The following is a 20,079-nucleotide window of genomic DNA, read 5'->3' as shown; positions in this document are numbered from 1 at the left end:
TCACCTCTACCTGACTACTTTCTCACAGTTTGACACCTTTTCCTGTCTCTCTCTCTCTCTGCCGCCAGGCCTTCCTTATTGCCTTCACGTCAGATTTCCTTCCACGTCTCCTGTACCAGTATGAGTACGACAGCCACCTGCACGGCTATGTCAACTTCACTCTCTCCTACTCCCCGCAGAGCTACGTGGCCAGCAACCACACCATGTGCCGGTGAGTGATGGGCCAGCGGATGGAATGGGGGAATTTTAATTTCTGCACTGGGCATCACCACCCACTTACCAGTGAGAATTTCAACTCTCCACCACTGGGTGACATTCGACATTCACCACTAACGCATATCCGTGAGAAATCTGCACCATTATCCACTTTGCCACCCCCACCCTACTCCACCTGCACCTCTCCACTGATGATTAATGGATAGTTCCGCCGCTAGTCTTGCCCACTGTTTGCCAGCATTAATATCTAATCCTACATAATAAGTGAATTTCTGCCAAGCAATGATGAAGCTTCTGATTCACCGTGCAGCGTTGCCGCTATGCATTGCACTGACTCCTCCACCCACCACTATTCTGCATCATCACCCTCTCTCACTAGGACGTACCTGCTCACCCTCCACCACAGGGTGCTCCCCAGTGTTCCCCAATGAGCCATGTTCATCCTACACCACTGGGGCAATGACACCCCCAACCCAAGTCAACTGTACCAAGAGTCTACTAATGTTGATCTGTTCCACTTACCGACTATGGGGTCCCATTTGATAAGCTTTACCAGGCTTCCAAGGCCTAGCTTTGTTGTTCTAGAGCTAAGAATGTCTACATCCTCCATCTCTGGGGCATTTCCACCCTCCCCCACAAGGACATCTCTATTCTCTATCCCTGGGGGAATCTCTAATCTCCACTACGGCGGATAGCTCTACATTTCACCATAGGTGCAGCGATACCCTCACGGTGAAGGCCATTCTGCACCCCTTTTTGTCTTTTAACACTTCCCTTCTTCCTTTGCTTCTTTGTTTCCTGTTCCAGGTACAAAGCTTTCCGGGATGAGAACGGAAGCCACACTCTGTTCTACTGGAAACTGCTGGCCATCCGGCTGGGGTTCATCATTGCTTTTGAGGTGAGACGTGAGAAAAGTAGAAATGGGCGACCTTGTGCCAAGAACTCCCCTAATCCACTCCTGTTTTCCTGCCTGTGCATCGCCGTATTTCATGTTGATTCCTACGGCCCTCATTAGGAGTGTGCCGTCTGTTGTTACCGGCACCTTTTCTGGACCAGCACACTCAGAATCTGCCGGTAGGAGCTGTAAACTACTGGCAGGCCTGACCTGCTGGTAGCTCAGGCCCCTACAAGCAGATCATTCACTGAAGCACCGGCACCTTTACTAACGATGCTCGTGCTTCTGTGTCCCATTCCCATGGAGTCCTATGGCGCGCCACGGTAATGGGAACTTACCGTTTCACCTCCGCCGGTAACGTCCCGGTATTACTGGGATATCGGGCAGCGGAAACAATAAGCCAAGGTTGGCGGTAGGCCACCGGTACTACTGGTGGACAACCGGCTACCTCGTAATTAGGGCCATTGTCTCTGCAAAAGTCTTGTTCGTTTACAGATACAGCGCATTCTGTCAGATAGGCAGTTGCATCTCTTGCCTGATTCCCTCGGCCACAAAGGCTTTGTGGACTTTCAAAGGCACTGCCATGCCTGGAAATCTCTTTTTCCTCATAGTTCTTTGCTTGACTGCAAAGAAGGGCAGCTCTAGAGTTTGTGGGCCAAATGGCTGCCACCTTCCTCAGGATGCAGTAGTTTGAAAAGGAATTTAAAATGTGCATCAAAGCTGGCTTCTTTACATCAACTGAATCTCTTTTGATACTACATATGCACCCCTCTTTTTGAGATACCCGAGTAAATACTAAACTTTTTACTATGGCACCTCTGAACCCCTCTTACAGACACTACTGTTTGTAGGGTGAAAGAGCAGTAGTGGATGCCCTTTGCCCTTGTGGTGTATTACTATAACCCTGCATTATCTCCCTGTCGGTCTTCCTTGTCACAGTCCATACCCATGTCGAGGACTGGGACGAGGGAGGCCCGGACTTTGTGTAATGAAGATTACTGATAAGTTATCGGGCCATTTCCGGGACTCAAAACGCATTGGAAAATCTCTGAAACAATGCATTTTCAGCATTTTTTCCACATTGTTTCAGAGATTTTTCAGATGCATTTTGAGGTTTCTAGACGTTTGCAGTTGACTTTCCATTCATACAGTGTCTCTTTTGTGTAGGTGAGTTTATTCTCTTGTTTTGCCACAACCATTTTCCTTCAAGTGGTTCTTGGTCACTTACCTGCATTTTGTTTTTCGAATTATATTTTTATTAAGGTTTAAACAGTACATATCAACCATACAACACGTGAATACAGCTGCATTGAGCACACGGTGCCAGTTTAGTGAAATGATCCTCATTTTCGTTCTGTTTCCATACTCAAACAACCGAATCTGCAAAGAGATATAAAAGGAAGGTACGGGGGAAGGGAGGAGTCGAAGAAAAGAAAAGAATAATAATAATAATCATTTTGAAGAAGGGAGTGTGCACAGGAGAGTACATAGGCCATCGGTTAGTACGACACATAAGCTATCAGGCCTTCAGGCTATCCCTCTTAAGCAACCCACTCTACAGCAGCTGCAGAATCCCCACTGGAATATGACTTATCACGTGGTTTCTAATGCACATACAGGAAATCATTTTGCTGCACAAATTCAAAAAAAGGAAGCCAGGGTTTCAAATATCTCACCCTTATTGGTCGCCTCGATTTTGTCCACGGCTAACCCGGACCACATCCCGCCCCACCATTCTGGTATATCGGGAGTAGCATTCCTTTTCCAATTATGCGCTAGTGTTATTCTGTCCGCAACCAGAAGGTGGCAAACCAAGTTGGATCTCTTTCTTGAGAGCTATACACCCCCTCTGGGTCCTCTTTGCCCAAAATAACTGTTAAGGGATCAAGCAAAAGGTCGACTCTTGCAATTGTTTAATGTGGGATAGCGCTTCCTTCCACTATGGTTGGATAAAGAAACAGGGCCACCAAATGTGAAGCAAGAGTAGCTTAGGCCTGTCCTCATCGCCAGCAAGTAGGGAATGTAGCCGGGTGCATATGATGAAATCTCACAGGAGTGAGATACCATCGGCATAGTAGTTTGTAACTATTTTCCCTTAGTTGTGCACACCGGGACGACTTGGAGGCTCTCGTCATAATGTTGAACCAAGCGAGATCATCTATTTGATTACCAATATCTGCCTCCCATTTAGCTGTATAATTGTGGGGTGGACCAACACGCTTTCCATTAAGGATCCTGTTAAGAGTGGAGATCTTTCTGCAAGGCGGGTCCCCAAGGAACAGGTCCTCCAATTTTGTGGTGTCCCTGCTGCCCCCTTTTGTCATTCTGGGATTCCCGACCCAGTGCTGTAATTGTATTTATGTGAATTTGGCCGATTCAGGTAGTAGGAAGGTTTTCTTGCTTTCTGGAAAGGTCATCAGCTGCCCATCAGTGAATAGTTGGCCAATCCTCTTCAGACCTCCGTCTGCCCATTGTTTAAAAGTATGAGAAGTTAAGCCTGGCGGGAATGCAGGGTTTTGCATCATTGGAGTGAGTGGTAAAGGGATCGAAGTTGTGTTGTCATTCCTACCTGCTCTAACCCAGATAGTAACTGAAATTGTAGTGGCGAGTAGTATTGATCTGGGGTAACATGTATCCTTTGGAGAAATCCAACACCATTCGTGTATAGCTGTACCCAACCCTGTCTTCTCGATTTCTGCCCATTGCTTTGCATTCCCTGGGATCAAAGATTCCAGACAGGGAGACAGCTGGGGTGCGTAGTATTAACTCTCCAAGTCTAGGACACCAAGCTCGCCATTAGATTTAGCTGCCAACAGAGTAAGTTGGGGGATCCTTGGAGTGTTCTTGGCCCAAATGAATCTAGAAATATATGATTGTAAATCGAGTGGGGTTTTGCTAGGAATTGACATGGGCAGGGCTTGCATCACATATAGGAGTCTGGGTAGGAAGGACAACTTCCCTGCCGTGATTCTCCCCAGCCAGGAGATTTCCTGATGTGCCCATCTTGCTAAATCCTCCTTAGGTTTCTTGCAGAGTGGAGCGATATTCTGCTGGTACAGCTATTGATGAACTTTTGTTAGGTGAACACCTAAATATTCTAGAGAGTCCTGGCACCACTGGAAGTCAAATCGTGCTTTTATGGAACTAACCACATGGTCTGATCCCATAATGTTAAGGATATGCAATTATAATAGTTTATTTTAAACCCTGAGACCCTTCAAAATAAATCCAGTACGGATATTATATTCCTTAATGTCCTTTCTGGCTTGTGCATGAAAAATATCAAATCGTCCACCTAGAGGGCGATCTTATGATGAGCCTGAGCGATTTCTATGGCCCTGATGTGATCATGCAATTGGACTCGGCGCAATTGATTCCATAGCTAGAGCAAATATCAATGGAGACAGGAGCCAGCCTGGACAGGTGCCCATTGACAAAAGTACTCATTCAGATAACTGGCCATTTATTTAATCTGTGTCGTGTGGTGTACATAGTTAGTCAATACCCATTTAGTAAATTTTGGTCCAAATCCAAACTGATGCAAAACTTTCTGAATGCATGACCGATCGACGTGGTCAAATGCCTTCTGTATCAATTTAAATTGCTGCCAGAGAGGTGTTATGCCGCCGTGTCCAATCTATAATATTGATAGCCCTACGAATATTATCATGTGTTGGCCACCCTGGGATAAAACCTGTCTGATCCAGGTGGATGAGTGAAGGCAGAATTGCTACTAGTCTGTTAGCTAGTATTTTAGAATAGATCCTGGCGTCATAATTAAGCACTGTGACGGGCCTATTTGAAGGACATAGGATCACGTCCTTGTTTGGTTTTAACAGTAGTGACAAAGTAGATTCTTCCATAGATGGGCTAACCTCCCCTTTCACTAAGAAACTGTTAAAAAGAGTGACACGGTGTGGAACCTGAAGCGATGCAAAATGCTTATAAAAAGTTGTTCAGAAGCCATCTGGACCAGCCATCTTATTCAAGGGTAAGCCCTTGATAACTCGTGAGACTTCTTCCGCCGAGATTGGGGCATCCAATGCCTCATGATCTTGTCTGGAGTTATTTGGGATGGCTGCTTCCTGGAGGAAGCACTGTTCTTACCTGCATTCATTTTTCGGCTTTGAAAGGATGGATCCTTCTTTGCTGATACTTTTTAAAAATAATTAAATTTCTTTCATTTCAAACCAATCCATAATGCAGTTAATACGTTCTCAAACCTATGCCCTCCCTCCAGCCTACAACAACATAAACCCAACAGACAACCCCAACAATGACCAAGAAATGATTCTTGATAAATGATAAGTGATAAGTGACCCTGACTTTGCTCCTTTGTTTGCATTAGCCCATATCCGCCCATTTACCCATATTTGCTTATGTTGCTCAGGGTAGTTCCTTTACGTGTAAATCTTTTGCTCACGGTCTATGCAATTGTCCATTTCCCTCTTCCTGTCTCTGATCATGGGGGGTGTTCTCCAAAGCTCCCCAAATTTGATTGCCTATTGGTGGTTTTAACAATGGTTGGTATTTTGCTTTTATGTTTGGCACATTTCGAAGCCATTATTTGCTCGGTTATGAACTACTAATTGTCTAAGGTGATGTAGAAATTAATTTTAATTATCACTTACACTCTTATCACACGAGACATGGGAGTGTGAGTGCTCACAAAGCATTGTGATCTAGAAAATGTGTGTACTCAGCTGTTCCTGATGGATAGCTCACAGGTTAAGCACTCACCTCTCACATGGGGCCAGCCTACACTTTACCAGTTTGAATACTGCTGCCCTCTCGACCCTTAATTCTTCTGAGGTCGATACACTGAATAGTGGTAACAACTGTTATTACCATGCTGGGAAGAGGAACCAGTTGGGCATGATGTGAGACATATACATCGTGATATTGGTTTTATAATTATGGCTCTGCATGTCCCTGTTTTTAAATGTTCTACCAAGGAGTTCAGAGTATTGGGTATGGTCTGCGTCTAGGTCAGAAACTTTTAGCCTGCGGCTCCTCAGATGTTTTGGACTACGATTCCCATGAGCCTTCAGCGTTGACTATGCTGGCTAGGGCTCATAGAGGTTGTAGTTCAGAACATCTGGCGGGCCAGAGGCTGCAGACCCGTGGTCTAGGTATAGTTAGCATTGGAAATTGATATGTTTGTTCTATTAAAAGTTAAAAACCCAAGGACCACCTCATTCATATGTGAAATTTTACAAGGGGGTGCGGGAACCCTTTTTACTGCAGTGGTCTGTAGTGGTAAACCAGGCGGTGATTCAGTGACTGCCTGTTTAGCGAGTCCGCCTGATTATTGGTTTGGTAATCTACAGGCAAGAAAGCAGCCTGCTCGGGATTGGTGGTATAACGCAATGGCAGCATTACTGCTGGCAATATTACCACATGAGGAACATAACACCACTCCCCACTGAAGCCGATTGAGATTTCAGAATGGGGAGTAAAAAACATCCATAATCAGATTTCCTATTACCACTGGAAGTGAGGGTAATTCGGTTTGGTGGTATTATCAGTGCTTGTACCGCCAAGCTTAGGACGAGGACCAAGATCAAAGAGGCAATGGAAAGTGCAGAATCTATTTTAGCAACATCTGGGGTGGATCTCCAATTTAAAGAACTTCCCCATGGCACCTACATCAAAACATCCTGCCTGTGGACCTATTCATTCCTATTGAAATAGAAGCCGCTGCCTGGCAGTGAAGCGCGTAGGCCCAGCAGCAGCCACAGCTGTACTTAACACTTCTTTGAAGCAACTGTCAAGCTTCAAAGAGGATGAAGAATGCATGTCCTACCCAGTCTTGTAGGGGTGCTTTACATAATCTGAAAGCAGCATTCCTTAAGTAAATTCATATACAAAAGTACCTTTGATCTTTTTTTGATCACATCACCAGTGCTCTGCAGGCGGGTTGAAAGGAGAGTTGACAGTTGATTCGGTAAGAAAGAATTATTATACATATGTGTTCATCTCTGAAATGATAGCACACAATTCTGATATGATGTTGAGTTACAAAAAAGGGGTAGGGGTACAATTAAACTCTAGAGCAAAAAAGCTGAGGCTTAATAGAACCTTACTGTATTCACATAACCTTTTCCCTAGTGTCTTCTTTGCCTGCAGTGTCTTCTTGCCATCTGAAGGGGTTTAAATTAGAGATTTTATATTGTCCATTTTTACCACTTGTAGACTCGGCTGATCCTCTTTTGAAAGCCATGGCTGCAGGGCTTCCACCGAGGAGGCATTGAGCTGTAAAATGTCAGACACCGATGAGCATTGAAAAAGCCTGCTCTTTTACGAAAACTCCTCACTTGGTAAACAGTGCTATTAGACGCCATTACGCAGGTGAGATTAGTGGATGAAAATTGAGGGCCTCTTGAAGTGGGATTGGAGAGGAGCAGCTGCATACCTCTGCAGAAGACCCGGTCCCCTTTCCTCCCATGTGTTGGAAACATGATACCATGCCGTGTTTGACACCAGCCGTTGTGCCAATACCGCAGTGTGTGTTCGAAAGGAGATACCTGTTGAGACAACCCTACTGAATGTATCGCCGAAGTGATGACAACCTCAGGGAGGATCTCCCTGAAGGAATATGAGAAAAAGAAAAGAAAAGAAGCTAGTGATGTCATCAAAATGTATATATGACGTCCTGAGATACTGACTGAAGGATGTATAGATCCTAAAGAAACTAATGACAAAGTAAAGAATCAAGTGAACTTTTAAATACGAAAAAGATTTCAGGTGCACAAGTGCTGCAGAAAATCAACCATTCAATAAATATACAGATGCTGAAACGCAAGGTAGACTAAGTCATCATAGAAGCTGGCTATACGTGGTGAATAGAATGCAGGTGAAGCCGCCAATATATAGAAGCTGGACATCGGTATCATGAGTAACCCAGGACCCATGTAGCAGGAAGGGAAACTGTGTCGCAGCAAGAATAAGCAGAACGTGGAGCTGCAAGAGGAGGCCATCTGGCCTGAAGTCAAGACTAAAACAGCCATGGTCAGCTATGTATTCTGGAAATGAGCAAGCGTGTGCAGGATGAATCACCCCTTGTAAAGGTGCAAAGAAAGAACACCAAGAGTGGCAAGTTGAATTCATTTAGAGCATTTAAAACTTGCAAAATTGAACAAAACGTGGTCTCCTGTCACGTGAGCCAAGGATGAAAACAGAGTTTGAACTTGGAGTCCCAGAACATGATAGGGAGTGACCTCACTCCCATCTATTCTGAAAGACAAGGATACTTTGCACGGCCAAGTTCAAAGACAATCTTCATGGCAGAAGGCATAGGTGATGAGAGATGCCAGGCTGATAGGGTGGGGAGGTAATGTCAGGCCCCATCTCCTTACACCTGGGTCTGGGCTTACGTGCTGCTAAGTGAGCCAAATGTTCCAGACATGGCATAAGCGTGCCAACCAATCATAGTAGGTCAAATAACAAAGGACCTTGTAGTTTCAAGACCAATGAGAAACTGTGCATCTAATGTTTCTGAAGATGACATGTTTTAGAGGTAGGCATATGTTGTCCATTTGATAGTGGACAGCCAACCACAATCCTAGCTCCTATAGAAAGTATACTTAGATGTTGCCCTTAGCCAATCCTGACCCTTGATAGGTTTTTAATTATTGCCACGCAGTATGACATCACGTCTGACGTATTTGAGATATATAAAGTATGATTTTTGAAAAGATTGCTGAGAGACTGAGCGTACGTCTGTTGATGTTCTTTGTAAACTCCCTGTTTTAGATCATTGTTAATAAAAACAGTACTCTGCCATCTCCCTGAGTTGGTTCCATTATTTAGACTCAGAATTATTCTGTATGATCCCATTCATTACAAATGCACGTTCCTAAAGGGCCCTAAGGTCAGGAGTCGTAGGCAGCATTGTGTGAAGACTAGGTGGTTTTAGGGTCCCGTCTTTCTATCCTGTTTAACATGTCATCATGTCATATTTTGGCATCAATCAACAATCAAGTGCTCTGGTTGTTATCTTTTTCCCCAAACCTTCCTCAGTGTTGGAGAGTATCCTGTGTCATCTAGACGTCAGCGGGACTCTTGTGTTCTTCATTGGCAAAACCAAGCACTATAGAGTCTTAGATCATCTTTTTGCAACTTCAGGTGCCCAAGGCTTCATTGGGTTGCATAGCAGTCACTTCCGTCCTACAAGCCTAGAACATTAAGACCCTCCTCCAGTGGCCATTTCTGCTGTGCGGGCAAAGGCAGTGTCAATGATGTTCCAGCGACATGCGCCTCTAGATGTCCTCAGTCGAGCTGGTGCATGGTGTACATCACGTGGTTTCTGTGAGCATTATACCCTGGACTCCAGCTCCAGGTCTGATGCTCTTTTTGGCCAGACACTACTGTGTACCTTAGTGGTCTCGAAGTGAGTTCCAATGGGTTTCATTATTTCATAATTTGTCCATGCAGAGCACGCAGTTGATAATCCACAAGAAGTACTGTCCAAATGCAGATTTCTATTTGGTACGACGTTCATTTACTGACAGTCATTTTTTTTAATGTTTTTTTTGCCGAAATTTCTTTTTGGAAAAACTCATTGAAAAGCATAGGGGGTGTGGGTAAGGGTATATAAGGGGTGCAGCGGTGGGGAATAGTGTTAAGTAAATAGGGAAAGGGGGGTTGGGAGGAACCCACCCGCCCCCAAAAAGAAATTCTGAGTTTTTTGGCGGGGAAAAGGCAGAAAAAAAACCCATCGAAAAAATGACAGTTGCTTAATGAACCTAGAACCACACCTAACCAGGAAGGGCATTTGTGAAGGAAGAGTCATAGATATCCTGAACAGAGCACAGCCAGGTTTTCAAGCACTTTCATTAAGTTAACAGATGCTCGGATGCCCCGAGCACAAGGGCAGGGATTCCACAATCTAAGGGCTGACAGGAGAAAATACGCCACCTAGTGTGAACACACGGAAATGCAGCGGGTTTGAGTAGCTTATCGGTGGAAGAGGGCAGTGCATGCGGGTGCATAGCTCCTAGAGCTTGTGGTCGGAAAGGTCGGTTTTATGGCTGTAAATGGACTTTGTGCACCAGGGTTCTCTAAATTGACACCTAGATTTCACAGGCAGCCATGCAGTCAGTGGGGGGATGGGGAGTGGTGGTCCCGAGGACCAAGATCACATAGGAAACATGGAGCTACGTTCTGGACCTGTTGAAACTTACCCATTCCAGAAGCATGAATGTCCAAAAAGCGTTATACCTGTGAACCTTTCCCAGTAATTTTAGTTGGAGAAAGTGTCCTGTGCCACAGACAAGATTTAAGTAGACAGTGAGAGAAGAAACACATTTAACACAGGGTCACTGAGATACTTCACTGGGTTGGTCTGTCCCCACAAACCTCTTCGGGTGAAAACTCATTCCCCTTCAGCCAATTAGTCCGTAATCTTCTCTGAAGGATATATTGAGGCGATATGCCACGAGGTGGCGGGCCGACCCTGTATGTAACGACCTGCGGCCCAAGTTAAGGGCCCGAGTGCAGTGAGGGTCCCTTAACGAGGGCAGCAGTGCAAAAGGGTCGGCATATCGCCATTAGAACCTGTGTACCTTTCTACACGGTTGCTAATGGATACAAAAATGAAAAAATAAGCTTACCTTTCCTGTTCAGCCCTGACCGGACCGCACAGTGCTACTGAAAGCATCAGTCCATTTTCAATGTTGATGGTTGTAACGTCATCAACATGAAAACGGACTGACCGAAAGCAATACTGCACGGCCCGGTGCTGCGCAGCAAAGGTACGTTGCTTTTTTTGGGGGGGTGGGGGATTTGAAAATAATACACCGTTAGCACCCGTGTAGAAAACTACACGGGTGCTAATGTGAGTGGGAAGGGGGAGTGGAGAAGGGAAGGGGCGCTGGCTGCTCAGGCAGCTAGGAACGCGGGCTTGTATCATACCTTACAACCTGCGTTCCGAGCCTCCTGATTGGCTGGCGCCCCCCTGCAGGGAGTTAATGCAGAATTAATGAAAATATTACTTATCTGTAATCAAAAAGTTCCTGCATAGTGCCTTCATGAGTTCGATAGATGACTAGAGGAGTTTTAAATAGACACAATTGAAAATATGCAAAAATATGCCTGAGAAAATGGGAGCCTGTTGAAAAATCCTGACAATCTGCAGAAATAACAGCAAAACTGTCAGTTAATATGTTCCATTTCAATGCTACATTGACAAAAACAGTATTTGATACATTGTTCAATATCCACGAAGGATTAGAACACAAATTGAAATATTTGGGATCTTTGTCCCTGCACAGCACATTTCTTCTCATTCCCCTTACATCAGGGATGTGCAACCTGTGGCTCTCCAGATGTTCTGGACTTCAACTCCCATCCATTGACTGTGATGGCCAGAGCCAATGGGAATTATAGCGAAACATCTTGAAAGCCACACATGCACCTTCGCCCTTTAGCCAAATGAATGGTAGTTAAGAGAGGGCATTCTCCTTCTCTATGTGAAAGGAGAATTTGAGTGACTTGAGCTGAGCGACTCTTCTTCACAGAAGCGAGGTGCCCGCCACTCTGACTAGCGAGCAACTAGGTTGAGCTACCATTGCATCGGTCAACAGCAGCAGCGTTTCTCGCCTCTGCTGGTTGCTGCTTCTGATGCACCTTCTTCCCTGCTTTCTGATGCCTAAGGATGCTTCATCACCCACATTTCCCCTTCCTAATATGTACGGTCTTGCAAAGAGAAACATTTGCTCAGCAGAGAAAAGGTCTGCAAATGATTTGCAAAAATCCATGAAATCTGCAGGTAATTCTCAAAATGTGCCAGACTTTACAGAAATATGCAGAGAATTTCCCAAATCTTCTGGTAATTTCTGGTTCTGCACTCGATGCATCTGCCTTTTCCAACCAGTGCTAATCTTTGCCTGCTCCTCATCTTAAGAAGAGATGTGTGGACGTCTTAACATGAAAGATCTGATCATGTATGGCCTTGGTGAAGATGCAGTGGGCCTCCACTTCAATTTCTGGGCCTTTGGTGTCAATATCTGTAAACATGTTGACAGTGAATATCTGACCATTTATGGTCTTCATGAAGATGCAGGGGACCTCTGCTTCAATTTCTAGGCCTTTCGTGTCAATATATTGAAATACCTTGACATTGAAGATCTGACCATATTTGGTCTTGGTGAAGATGCAGTGAGTCTTCACTTGAATTTCTTAGCCTTTAATGTTGGTATGATTACAAAAGAGTTTTGGAGATCTTTCCCCACACGCGAGGAGCGATCAAAACGTGGGGATCTCTGATCCAAACTGGTGAAGCTAAGGGCTATGTGGCTTTTCATTCGCAGTAAGGATTGGTGCACAGTGAAGGCTGCACGCTCCCTGTTTGTATCGGGTGCCCTCTGAATGGGCAGCTTGATGTGTTCCAGGTGCCATGGAATGGTGGGAATGTCACACTTAGGGTAGGCCTACTTAGGTTTCCCCTAGGAACGCACTGAGGAACACTCCTTGTTGAAGACGCATCAGATCCATTTCCCGCTACCCCAGTCTCATGCAACACCATTGGAAGTGTGGGCCTTCTTGCATTGGGGTTGTTTTGCGCTATACCAGTGAATAATGAGATAATTTCTTTAGCTGATTGTTTCTCTTGGTTGATTTGACCGCGGTGACATGTTTCGGCCCGCTTTCTTCTTTGTCCCACCCTTTAGCATGCAGTCTTCTTCAGCCTCCGCTGCATTGACTGGATGGTTCCAGACATCCCTGAGTCCCTGGAGGTGAAGATGAAGAGGGAGAGGTACCTGGCCAAGCAGGCGCTGGCTGACAACCAGGACGTACTGCTGACGGTGAGTCCTGACTCCGGCTCCCCAGGTCAGTGTGCAAGGTTCTTTCTGAGTGTGTGTTTTCTTTCTGACACTGTAGCTGGATATCCGTTCTATTGCCAGCAGATACATCATGTGCTGGCGGGAGGCATATTTATTCTGTCGGGAGACATTGGGTGCAGGTAACCCTCCCCTCATCGATTGAGTAGGCTCCCTGTGCGATGATGGAATAAATATACTTCCCATTCTATATTATATGCATACAACAGGCAGCAGCTAACGACAGTGCCCTCTGAGAAGAGAGGGAACTACCACTTCTCAAATATGGCATCCTTGGTTTTAAGGGCCTCTGCTTCCCCATCAAAACAATAATACTCCTGCTGTGTATCCCATCAAAAGAATAGCACCCCAGACTGAAGTGCTGGTCTTTCCCCCATCAAAAGATTGGACCCCTGCTGTGATGTGCCAGTAAAGTGGCTTAAATAATGGCATCCTTACTGTGGGCTTCTGAGTATCACTGATGCTAAACATGTGATTTTTTAAGTACCAATATTTTTTAAAATATCACCCCATTATGACATGGGATTTATTTATTTTTTTATTGGGCATTTGTACGGCGCTTATACAACAAGTAGATTGTGTTTGAAAGCGCCCCCGGGGCAACAGGGAGGGAACATGGGAGTAAAATTAGATATAACACTGTAAGATGGAGGCTGGCCTACTAGGCCTTGTGAGCATTCAGAACGTGCAAGTGCAAAGAGAGAGAAGGGTGGGGGAGTAGGGCATGAGTGCTCATGAGGACACATAAGGGCCCTGGTCACCAATCACAGCAGCTGTGGGGTTTAGCAAAGGAGGGGGGAAGGGAAGGAGGAGGTGAAAAGGAAAGTCTTGAGAGCTTCCGGAATTTGAGGAAGTCCTGCTCAAGACGAAGAGGGAGGGGGAGGCTGTTCCAAATGAAGGAGCCTGAGGAGGAAGGAGAACGGCCACCACCTCGCTGTTTAGTGAAGCGTTTAACACACCCAGAGTTGGTGCCAGAGGAACGTAAAGATGTGGAGGGAGAGTATTTAGTGAGAGCAAGTTGCAGATAGCGTGGTCCCTGGCCCTAGATAGCCTTGTGGATGATGCAGAGGGATTTTAATTAGATCCTTGCAGCAACTGGGAGTCAGTGGAGAGTTTATTGCACTGGAGAGATACAGTTGCTGGGCTTGAGGCCAAGGATAAGTCCTGCAGCCCTATTCTGGATTAGCTGGAGGGGTCGTAGAGAGGAAGAGGGTAGATTAAGGAAACGGCTATTACCGTAGTCTGTCCTAGAGAGAACCAGTGCTCTAGGGACACTGATCTTCTGGGGGAAAGTGAGGAAAGGAAGAATTCCTTTGAGGGTGTGGGGTTGAAAGCGGGACTTCTTGGCAAGGGCCTGAATGCGAGGGATGAAGGAGAGAGAGGAGTCGAAGATGACTCCAAGGTTTCTTGCTTCCGATGAAGGAAAAGGGGGAGAGCACATAGAAGATGGGCACAGTGCGGTAGAGAAAGAGGGAGCAGGTGTCCCTGGAAGTACACCAGGACTGGATGGCAGGTAGACAGTCAGGAATGATAGATGAAGTGAGAAGAGGATCTGAGAGAGGTTTGAATAAGAGGTGTGTGTCATCTGCATAACACTGGAAGTTTGGGGAGAAGGTGGAGAGGAGCTGAGCAAGGGGGGGAAAGGTAGTTGTTAAAGAGCCAAGGAGATGGGTTGGAACCATGGGGGATTCCACAGGTGGGGATAGAGGTGGGGGGAGGAGAAAGAGTCCAGAATGCCTTGGGACAGACAGTCCCTGAGGAAGGAGGTCAGCCAGTCCAGTGCTCGCTCCGAGATTCCTAGGGTATCATCGAGCCATTTTATGAGGATGGAGTGGTTGACCTTATGAAATGCAGAGGAGAGATTGAGTAGGATGAGGACAGCTGGAGAGTTGTAATCAAGCAATGAGAGCAGTTCCTCACAGGTGTTCAGAAGAGCGGTTTCCGTCCCCCTGGATGCTCGGAATACAGATTGATGGTCGTGGAGGCCACCAACAAGTTCAGTTGGGGGAAGACCAGCTTTTCCAAGAGTTTCCCAAGGAAGGGGGTGAGAGATATGGGGCGGTAGTTAGCTTGACAAGACGGGTGTGCAGAAGGTTTTTTCAGGAGGGGGCGCACAAGGGACTGCTTGAGGCAGGAGGGGAAATGTACAGCTTGAGGTACAGCTGTAGGTGCGTAGAAAATACAGCATGGGGTAAACACTGCTGATTTACCAACTGAAGAACATTCTGTGTCCCACATTCACTGAACGCTGCATGTCATCCCTAGTAATATCAGGCGGTATTTTAAAAATAGAAGATGGTTAACATATGACCTGTTTACCCTTGCCACCAGAATCTTGGTGAGGCATTATGAAATAAGGGTGAAGTCACAGTATAGCAGCCCTGCAGTGAGGCCGGCACCAGGCCCTGCTGATTATAGCAGATGAGTGGGAAGAGCTTGCCCTTCCCCATTACAGTGACAACAACTCTGCTCTGACAGGCGACACTACTCCACTAGCAAATAATTACACGTTCCGGCTGGGTAGCATGAGTACTGGCCCATTAGAAGCGAAGCAGCCCTGCCTGCAAATGCCTCCACTGCCACGTTGCAAGTATAGCAATCATGCAGAAAAGTATGCATGGTCCAACTAAAAGTAAAGCAGCGCTGTCGCAAAGTGCTTCTTCTGTCCACTAATAAGTGCAGCCCCCTTACTGATGAACACCTCGCCTGTCCAATCAAAACACCAGCAACCCTGCCGGGACATAGCGGCTGGCGTACGGTAGTCAAATCGACCAATTCCGGTGCCGCCATACATGGAGAATAGCAGTTGTGAAATACTGGAGCTCTCCTATCAAGAGTATAGCAGTCCACCTGAGAAGTGCTGGCGCCGTCCCATTAAACGCATAGTAGCCATGTTGTGAAATACTGGAGCTCTCCTATAATGAGTATAGTGGCTCTACTGAGAAGTGCTTGTACACTCTCATTTAAAGTATATCAGACATGGTGTGAAATGGCAGGTGCTGCTGAGAAGGGCTAATACTGTCATGCGCTGGCAATTAAGGTGCAGCAGCCCCGTCAGGACGTGGCTCGACAGTCTCAAAAGTACGAAGGAAGTGCAGCTTTTCAAAGCTTTGTCGTTACCTGTGTAATCTGAGACCCACAGACGCATGTTGTTATAATTAGTGGGGTTCCTTGTGCAATGCTGTACCCTCGCGTCTGGTAGTCCCAGCGCCGTGCTGTAATACTGGCAGCCAGTAGTCCCCCCTCTGTTTCACTGGCACCTCGAAGTCCTATCCTTTGTTCTGCTTTACTGGTTCCTAGATACTCACAGGTCTCGGCGCTGTAATGGCGCCCGTTGTTGCTTTTGCCTGTCTATGCATATAATGCTCGCATTACCCGTGGCTTTGCCGTTCTATGACATGCGTCAAATCACGACACTGGATTCATGGTGCCTATGTTACAGGTATTTCTAAATCGAATCACTGCCACTCGCGTGCCCTCATAGTGCCAGAAATAGCCTTGCAGTGGCGTCGCTAGGGAGGCCAGCCCCCCCCCTGAAACCTTGTTCCCCCCATGACCCCCCCCACCTAAAACGAGCAGTGACCATGTTCTTCCCTTACTTTTATCTGTGCCCCCCTATTTTGTCTTTGGCCCCCTCTGTGCCCCTCCTAAATTTGATTCCTGGCGACCCCCCTGCTGTGAAGTAAACACATCGCCTTCGCCTGTCTTCTACCCTTTATCATTGCCCTTAATCTCAATGGCCGAGCGAGCAATATAATTATCCATCCTTCTTGGCGGCCGCAAAGCGTGAATACCATGGTAACACTGCCACTACACATTAGCAGCGTCATTAATGTTCTGCACTGTGCTTTCAGGTTTCTGCCACTAGAGGGAGCCCTAAGCCAAGACTAGGTGCATTGTTCCTAAGAGCGTTAGAGATCACTTTTTCCCCCAGTGCCAAGGGCCAATTGCTTGCCGGCGTTTTGGTAACGGCCATTTGACGTCCGAGTCTAATGTTGACAGTCACTCACTGACAGGTTAATGTTATGTTCGCTTTCCCGTTTACAGTCGACCTCAAGTATACGACACTCCTGCTCTCGTCACATGAATGTGCAACACGTGACGGATGAGTTCTTCTTTGAGGATCATAACAACCCAACAGAGTGATATAGGCACTCAGAATCAAGCTTATACCGCTGTACATCACATATCAACAATGTGTTGAAAAATATACTAATACATGTAACAACAATACATCCTCTTCAGTTCTTAAAAAACATATACATTGACAAAGTATGCACTTTATCAAAATAACACAAAGGACATGAGCGTTTCGACATTTTCAAAAGACAATGTAAAAAAAAGAAAACTTCACAAAAGTCTAGGGAATAAATAAGTGTTCTTAAAATGTGCCCTTTGCTTCAAAATAGTTTTTGTTTAAATCTGCTTTCATAGTCTGGGAAAATAGATATGGCCAACACATGTTTTGGCTAAATACATATAGCATCTTTGATAACGGGCGTCTTCATCAGGACCAGCGTTTCTTTTTAGCATAGTGAATAGGCTACCCTCTGCCCACAAGCAAAGAACAATTTATTTTGCAATAAGGGCAGATTGTATAAGACCTCAAACTCGTCTCTAATTCACAATGAAATTGAAGTGCTGGATCAGCGACCAACGTCTACCAATTCCTACCACTAGCATCAATACTCAGGCGCAATTTAAAAAAGAAACAGAGTAGCAGGTGGCCATAGTTACACGCATCCACCTAGAGCCACATGACTGACCCTGTCAGTGGCTAATTATTTCTTGACCTGAGTCCAGTTTGGCATGGCAGCCTGTTTCTACGGCTCTACGCGCCCACATGACGTCTTCCTTGTAAGGTAGGCTCCAGTCGCTACTATTAGTACAAGCTAAAAAAAAAAGCTCAGTCACATTTTCCTGACATTCAATTCTGTGCATACGTAGAGCATTCCTCCCCAAACAACAGAATTATCTTATCCTTCATAGCTTCAATTGGCATCTAAAGTCTCTGCCGGAAACTCCTCTCCAGTTTTTGCGGTGATGTCAACACTGTTTCTCTTGCTCCCTAATAAAGTATCACACTGATTAACACTGCTGCGCCACCCGAGTAGTCATACATGTGGTCCTCGCTCACAGCTGGAAAAACGAAACCATGTGTTACCACACGATAGCCCCACATGCACTCCAAATGGGATGATATCCCTGATAACACTCAAAGGTCTATTTGCCCTGCGACCCCGAGGGTGGGATATACAGGGGAGTATGGATATAGACCTAATCAATTTATTTAAGCGATCAAGTATTTCACAAACAGTTAGTACATATAACTCTCAAGGGGAGAGTGAGTCTGATTCCGTAACCAAACTAAATAACTGGCAGTTTGGCCAGTATTGTAACTCAAATTACTTTCCAAAAGGAATATACACACAGGTTTTTATTAATAACACGAAAAACACAAAGAAGTATAACAATATTTCAAAAAAAGTTCAAAAAGCATTTTCAAATAAATTGCAGATGACTAGTGTTTACAACATTCACACTAGAACATTTTTGAGAATTCATGAAAGTCCATAAAACACATTTCAAACAGCACCATTGAGTTCAATCAAATGCCAACACGTTTCGGATTACTACAGAATCCATCCTCAGGGCTATGGTGACTATTCGTTCCAATTCTTCAAAATATTTCACAATTCAAATCTCTAGAAAGTAACAGAGAACACAATCACTAAGAGTTTGGATGTTTTACCACAACTAAATCACTAATAATATAGGGAGGACCACAAACCTTGTAGTCCATCAACAGTAGTTGTTGTCAGATAGTAGAACCAGACTTTGCGGGACCACAGTATACCCCTGGGACCGGTAGCAGGTAGGTGTAGGACTCTAGGAAATCAGATACCCTATAGGGAGGGAAAGAAGGTGTGTATACATTAAAAAAAGGGGAAACCTCACTGTCAAGTAACATGAGGCCCCTAGGGCCTCACAGTCAATCTCATATGCAATTGGCACACCATTTAGGACTCAGAGCTACTCGGAACTCAACATAAAACAACCCTTGAGGGCATACTTTGCAACTCAATCAAACCCAAAAAGGGGCTCCTAATTCAGAAGGTCAGGCCCCCCAAGTGAGCGGTCAAGGCCGCAGTACAGACTAAGGCATTGTGGCATAATACAAACATTAATGTTAGCGTGAAGAAACATAACTCAACACGAACGTTTAGCGTAAGGAAGCATGACTCAACATTACAGTGTTAGGCACCTATGCTTCTAAACAATACGAGCGTCCCATGACACTCGAACCTCAATATGAGTTCCAAACTCATATACCTGCTTCACAACAAAGGGAAGTGTTTGTGCGAGCACTCACCTCGCTGTATATCCGCTGTGTATTCGAGAAACCAGCCGTCTGCCGCATAAGGGCGGGGCTGTCTGTATCTTATGTTTATAGGTTGCCATGGCGATATCGCGCATGCGCGCAAGTGTCTCCGGCCGCCATCTTGGAGTGGGCATTAGCGAGTCCCAATCCAGGAAGTATACGTTCCAGGCGATGCGGCAGATGTCCAAAGGCACCTGGATCGCAAAGGCCTCAAGATGCTACATTGCTGACAAGGTGAAGGAGAGACTCATATATATTCCGGGGTGGCATTATTACATTAAGTGTTTTAGGAACCATAACGTGCTCATAATTGACCCCAAGGATATATGAGGTACACATAGGTTACACAAACCTAAAGCGGGCAAAAGGGGAGATGCAGATCAAAGTCTGCTGGGTTCCCCGTGGCCGCCCACTTCTCTAGTGCACATAGGTGACAAAACCTAAAGGTGGGCGTAGGGGGAAAGCAGACAAAGTCTGCTTGGGCCCCATAGCCACCTAGATCTCAAGTAACGATGTTCTACAATTTCCATGATACAGTCCTGGGGGGATTGCAGATCAAAGTCTGCTGGTGCCCCAATTACCGGCAAGTTCATCAATACAAACGTATCAAAAAGCCATGCTAAAGTCGATGTCTTCTATGGTCTATTAGGACAACCAAGGGATGGAACATAAATAGATCCATGCAAATCTCAAATTCAGGCATTTACATTCACTGTCGACCCTTGAACAAAGTGATCCACATC

At 45.6% G+C, this 20,079-nt stretch overlaps 1 protein-coding gene across 3 annotated transcripts in view; it reads left to right on the top strand.

The window, feature by feature from the left end:
* The window catches only part of LOC138472772 (anoctamin-7-like), a 439,062-nt gene that overhangs the window by 392,372 nt on the left and 26,611 nt on the right, over positions 1–20,079 (top strand). For 2 of the 3 annotated variants that reach the window (XM_069611106.1, XM_069611105.1), the window contains exons 20-22: positions 69–211; positions 1,024–1,114; positions 12,784–12,943. In XM_069611106.1, coding sequence (XP_069467207.1) covers positions 69–211; positions 1,024–1,114; positions 12,784–12,943 — 394 coding nt within the window. The remainder of the gene's footprint in view (positions 1–68; positions 212–1,023; positions 1,115–12,783; positions 12,944–20,079) is intronic. The other variant, XM_069611107.1, reaches the window with a different exon arrangement.

This window comes from Ambystoma mexicanum, chromosome 8 (assembly GCF_040938575.1).
Source record: "Ambystoma mexicanum isolate Mex_15411 chromosome 8, UKY_AmexF1_1, whole genome shotgun sequence".
Taxonomy (NCBI): Eukaryota; Metazoa; Chordata; class Amphibia; order Caudata; family Ambystomatidae; genus Ambystoma; species Ambystoma mexicanum.
This window is presented reverse-complemented; position numbering and strand designations above follow the sequence as displayed.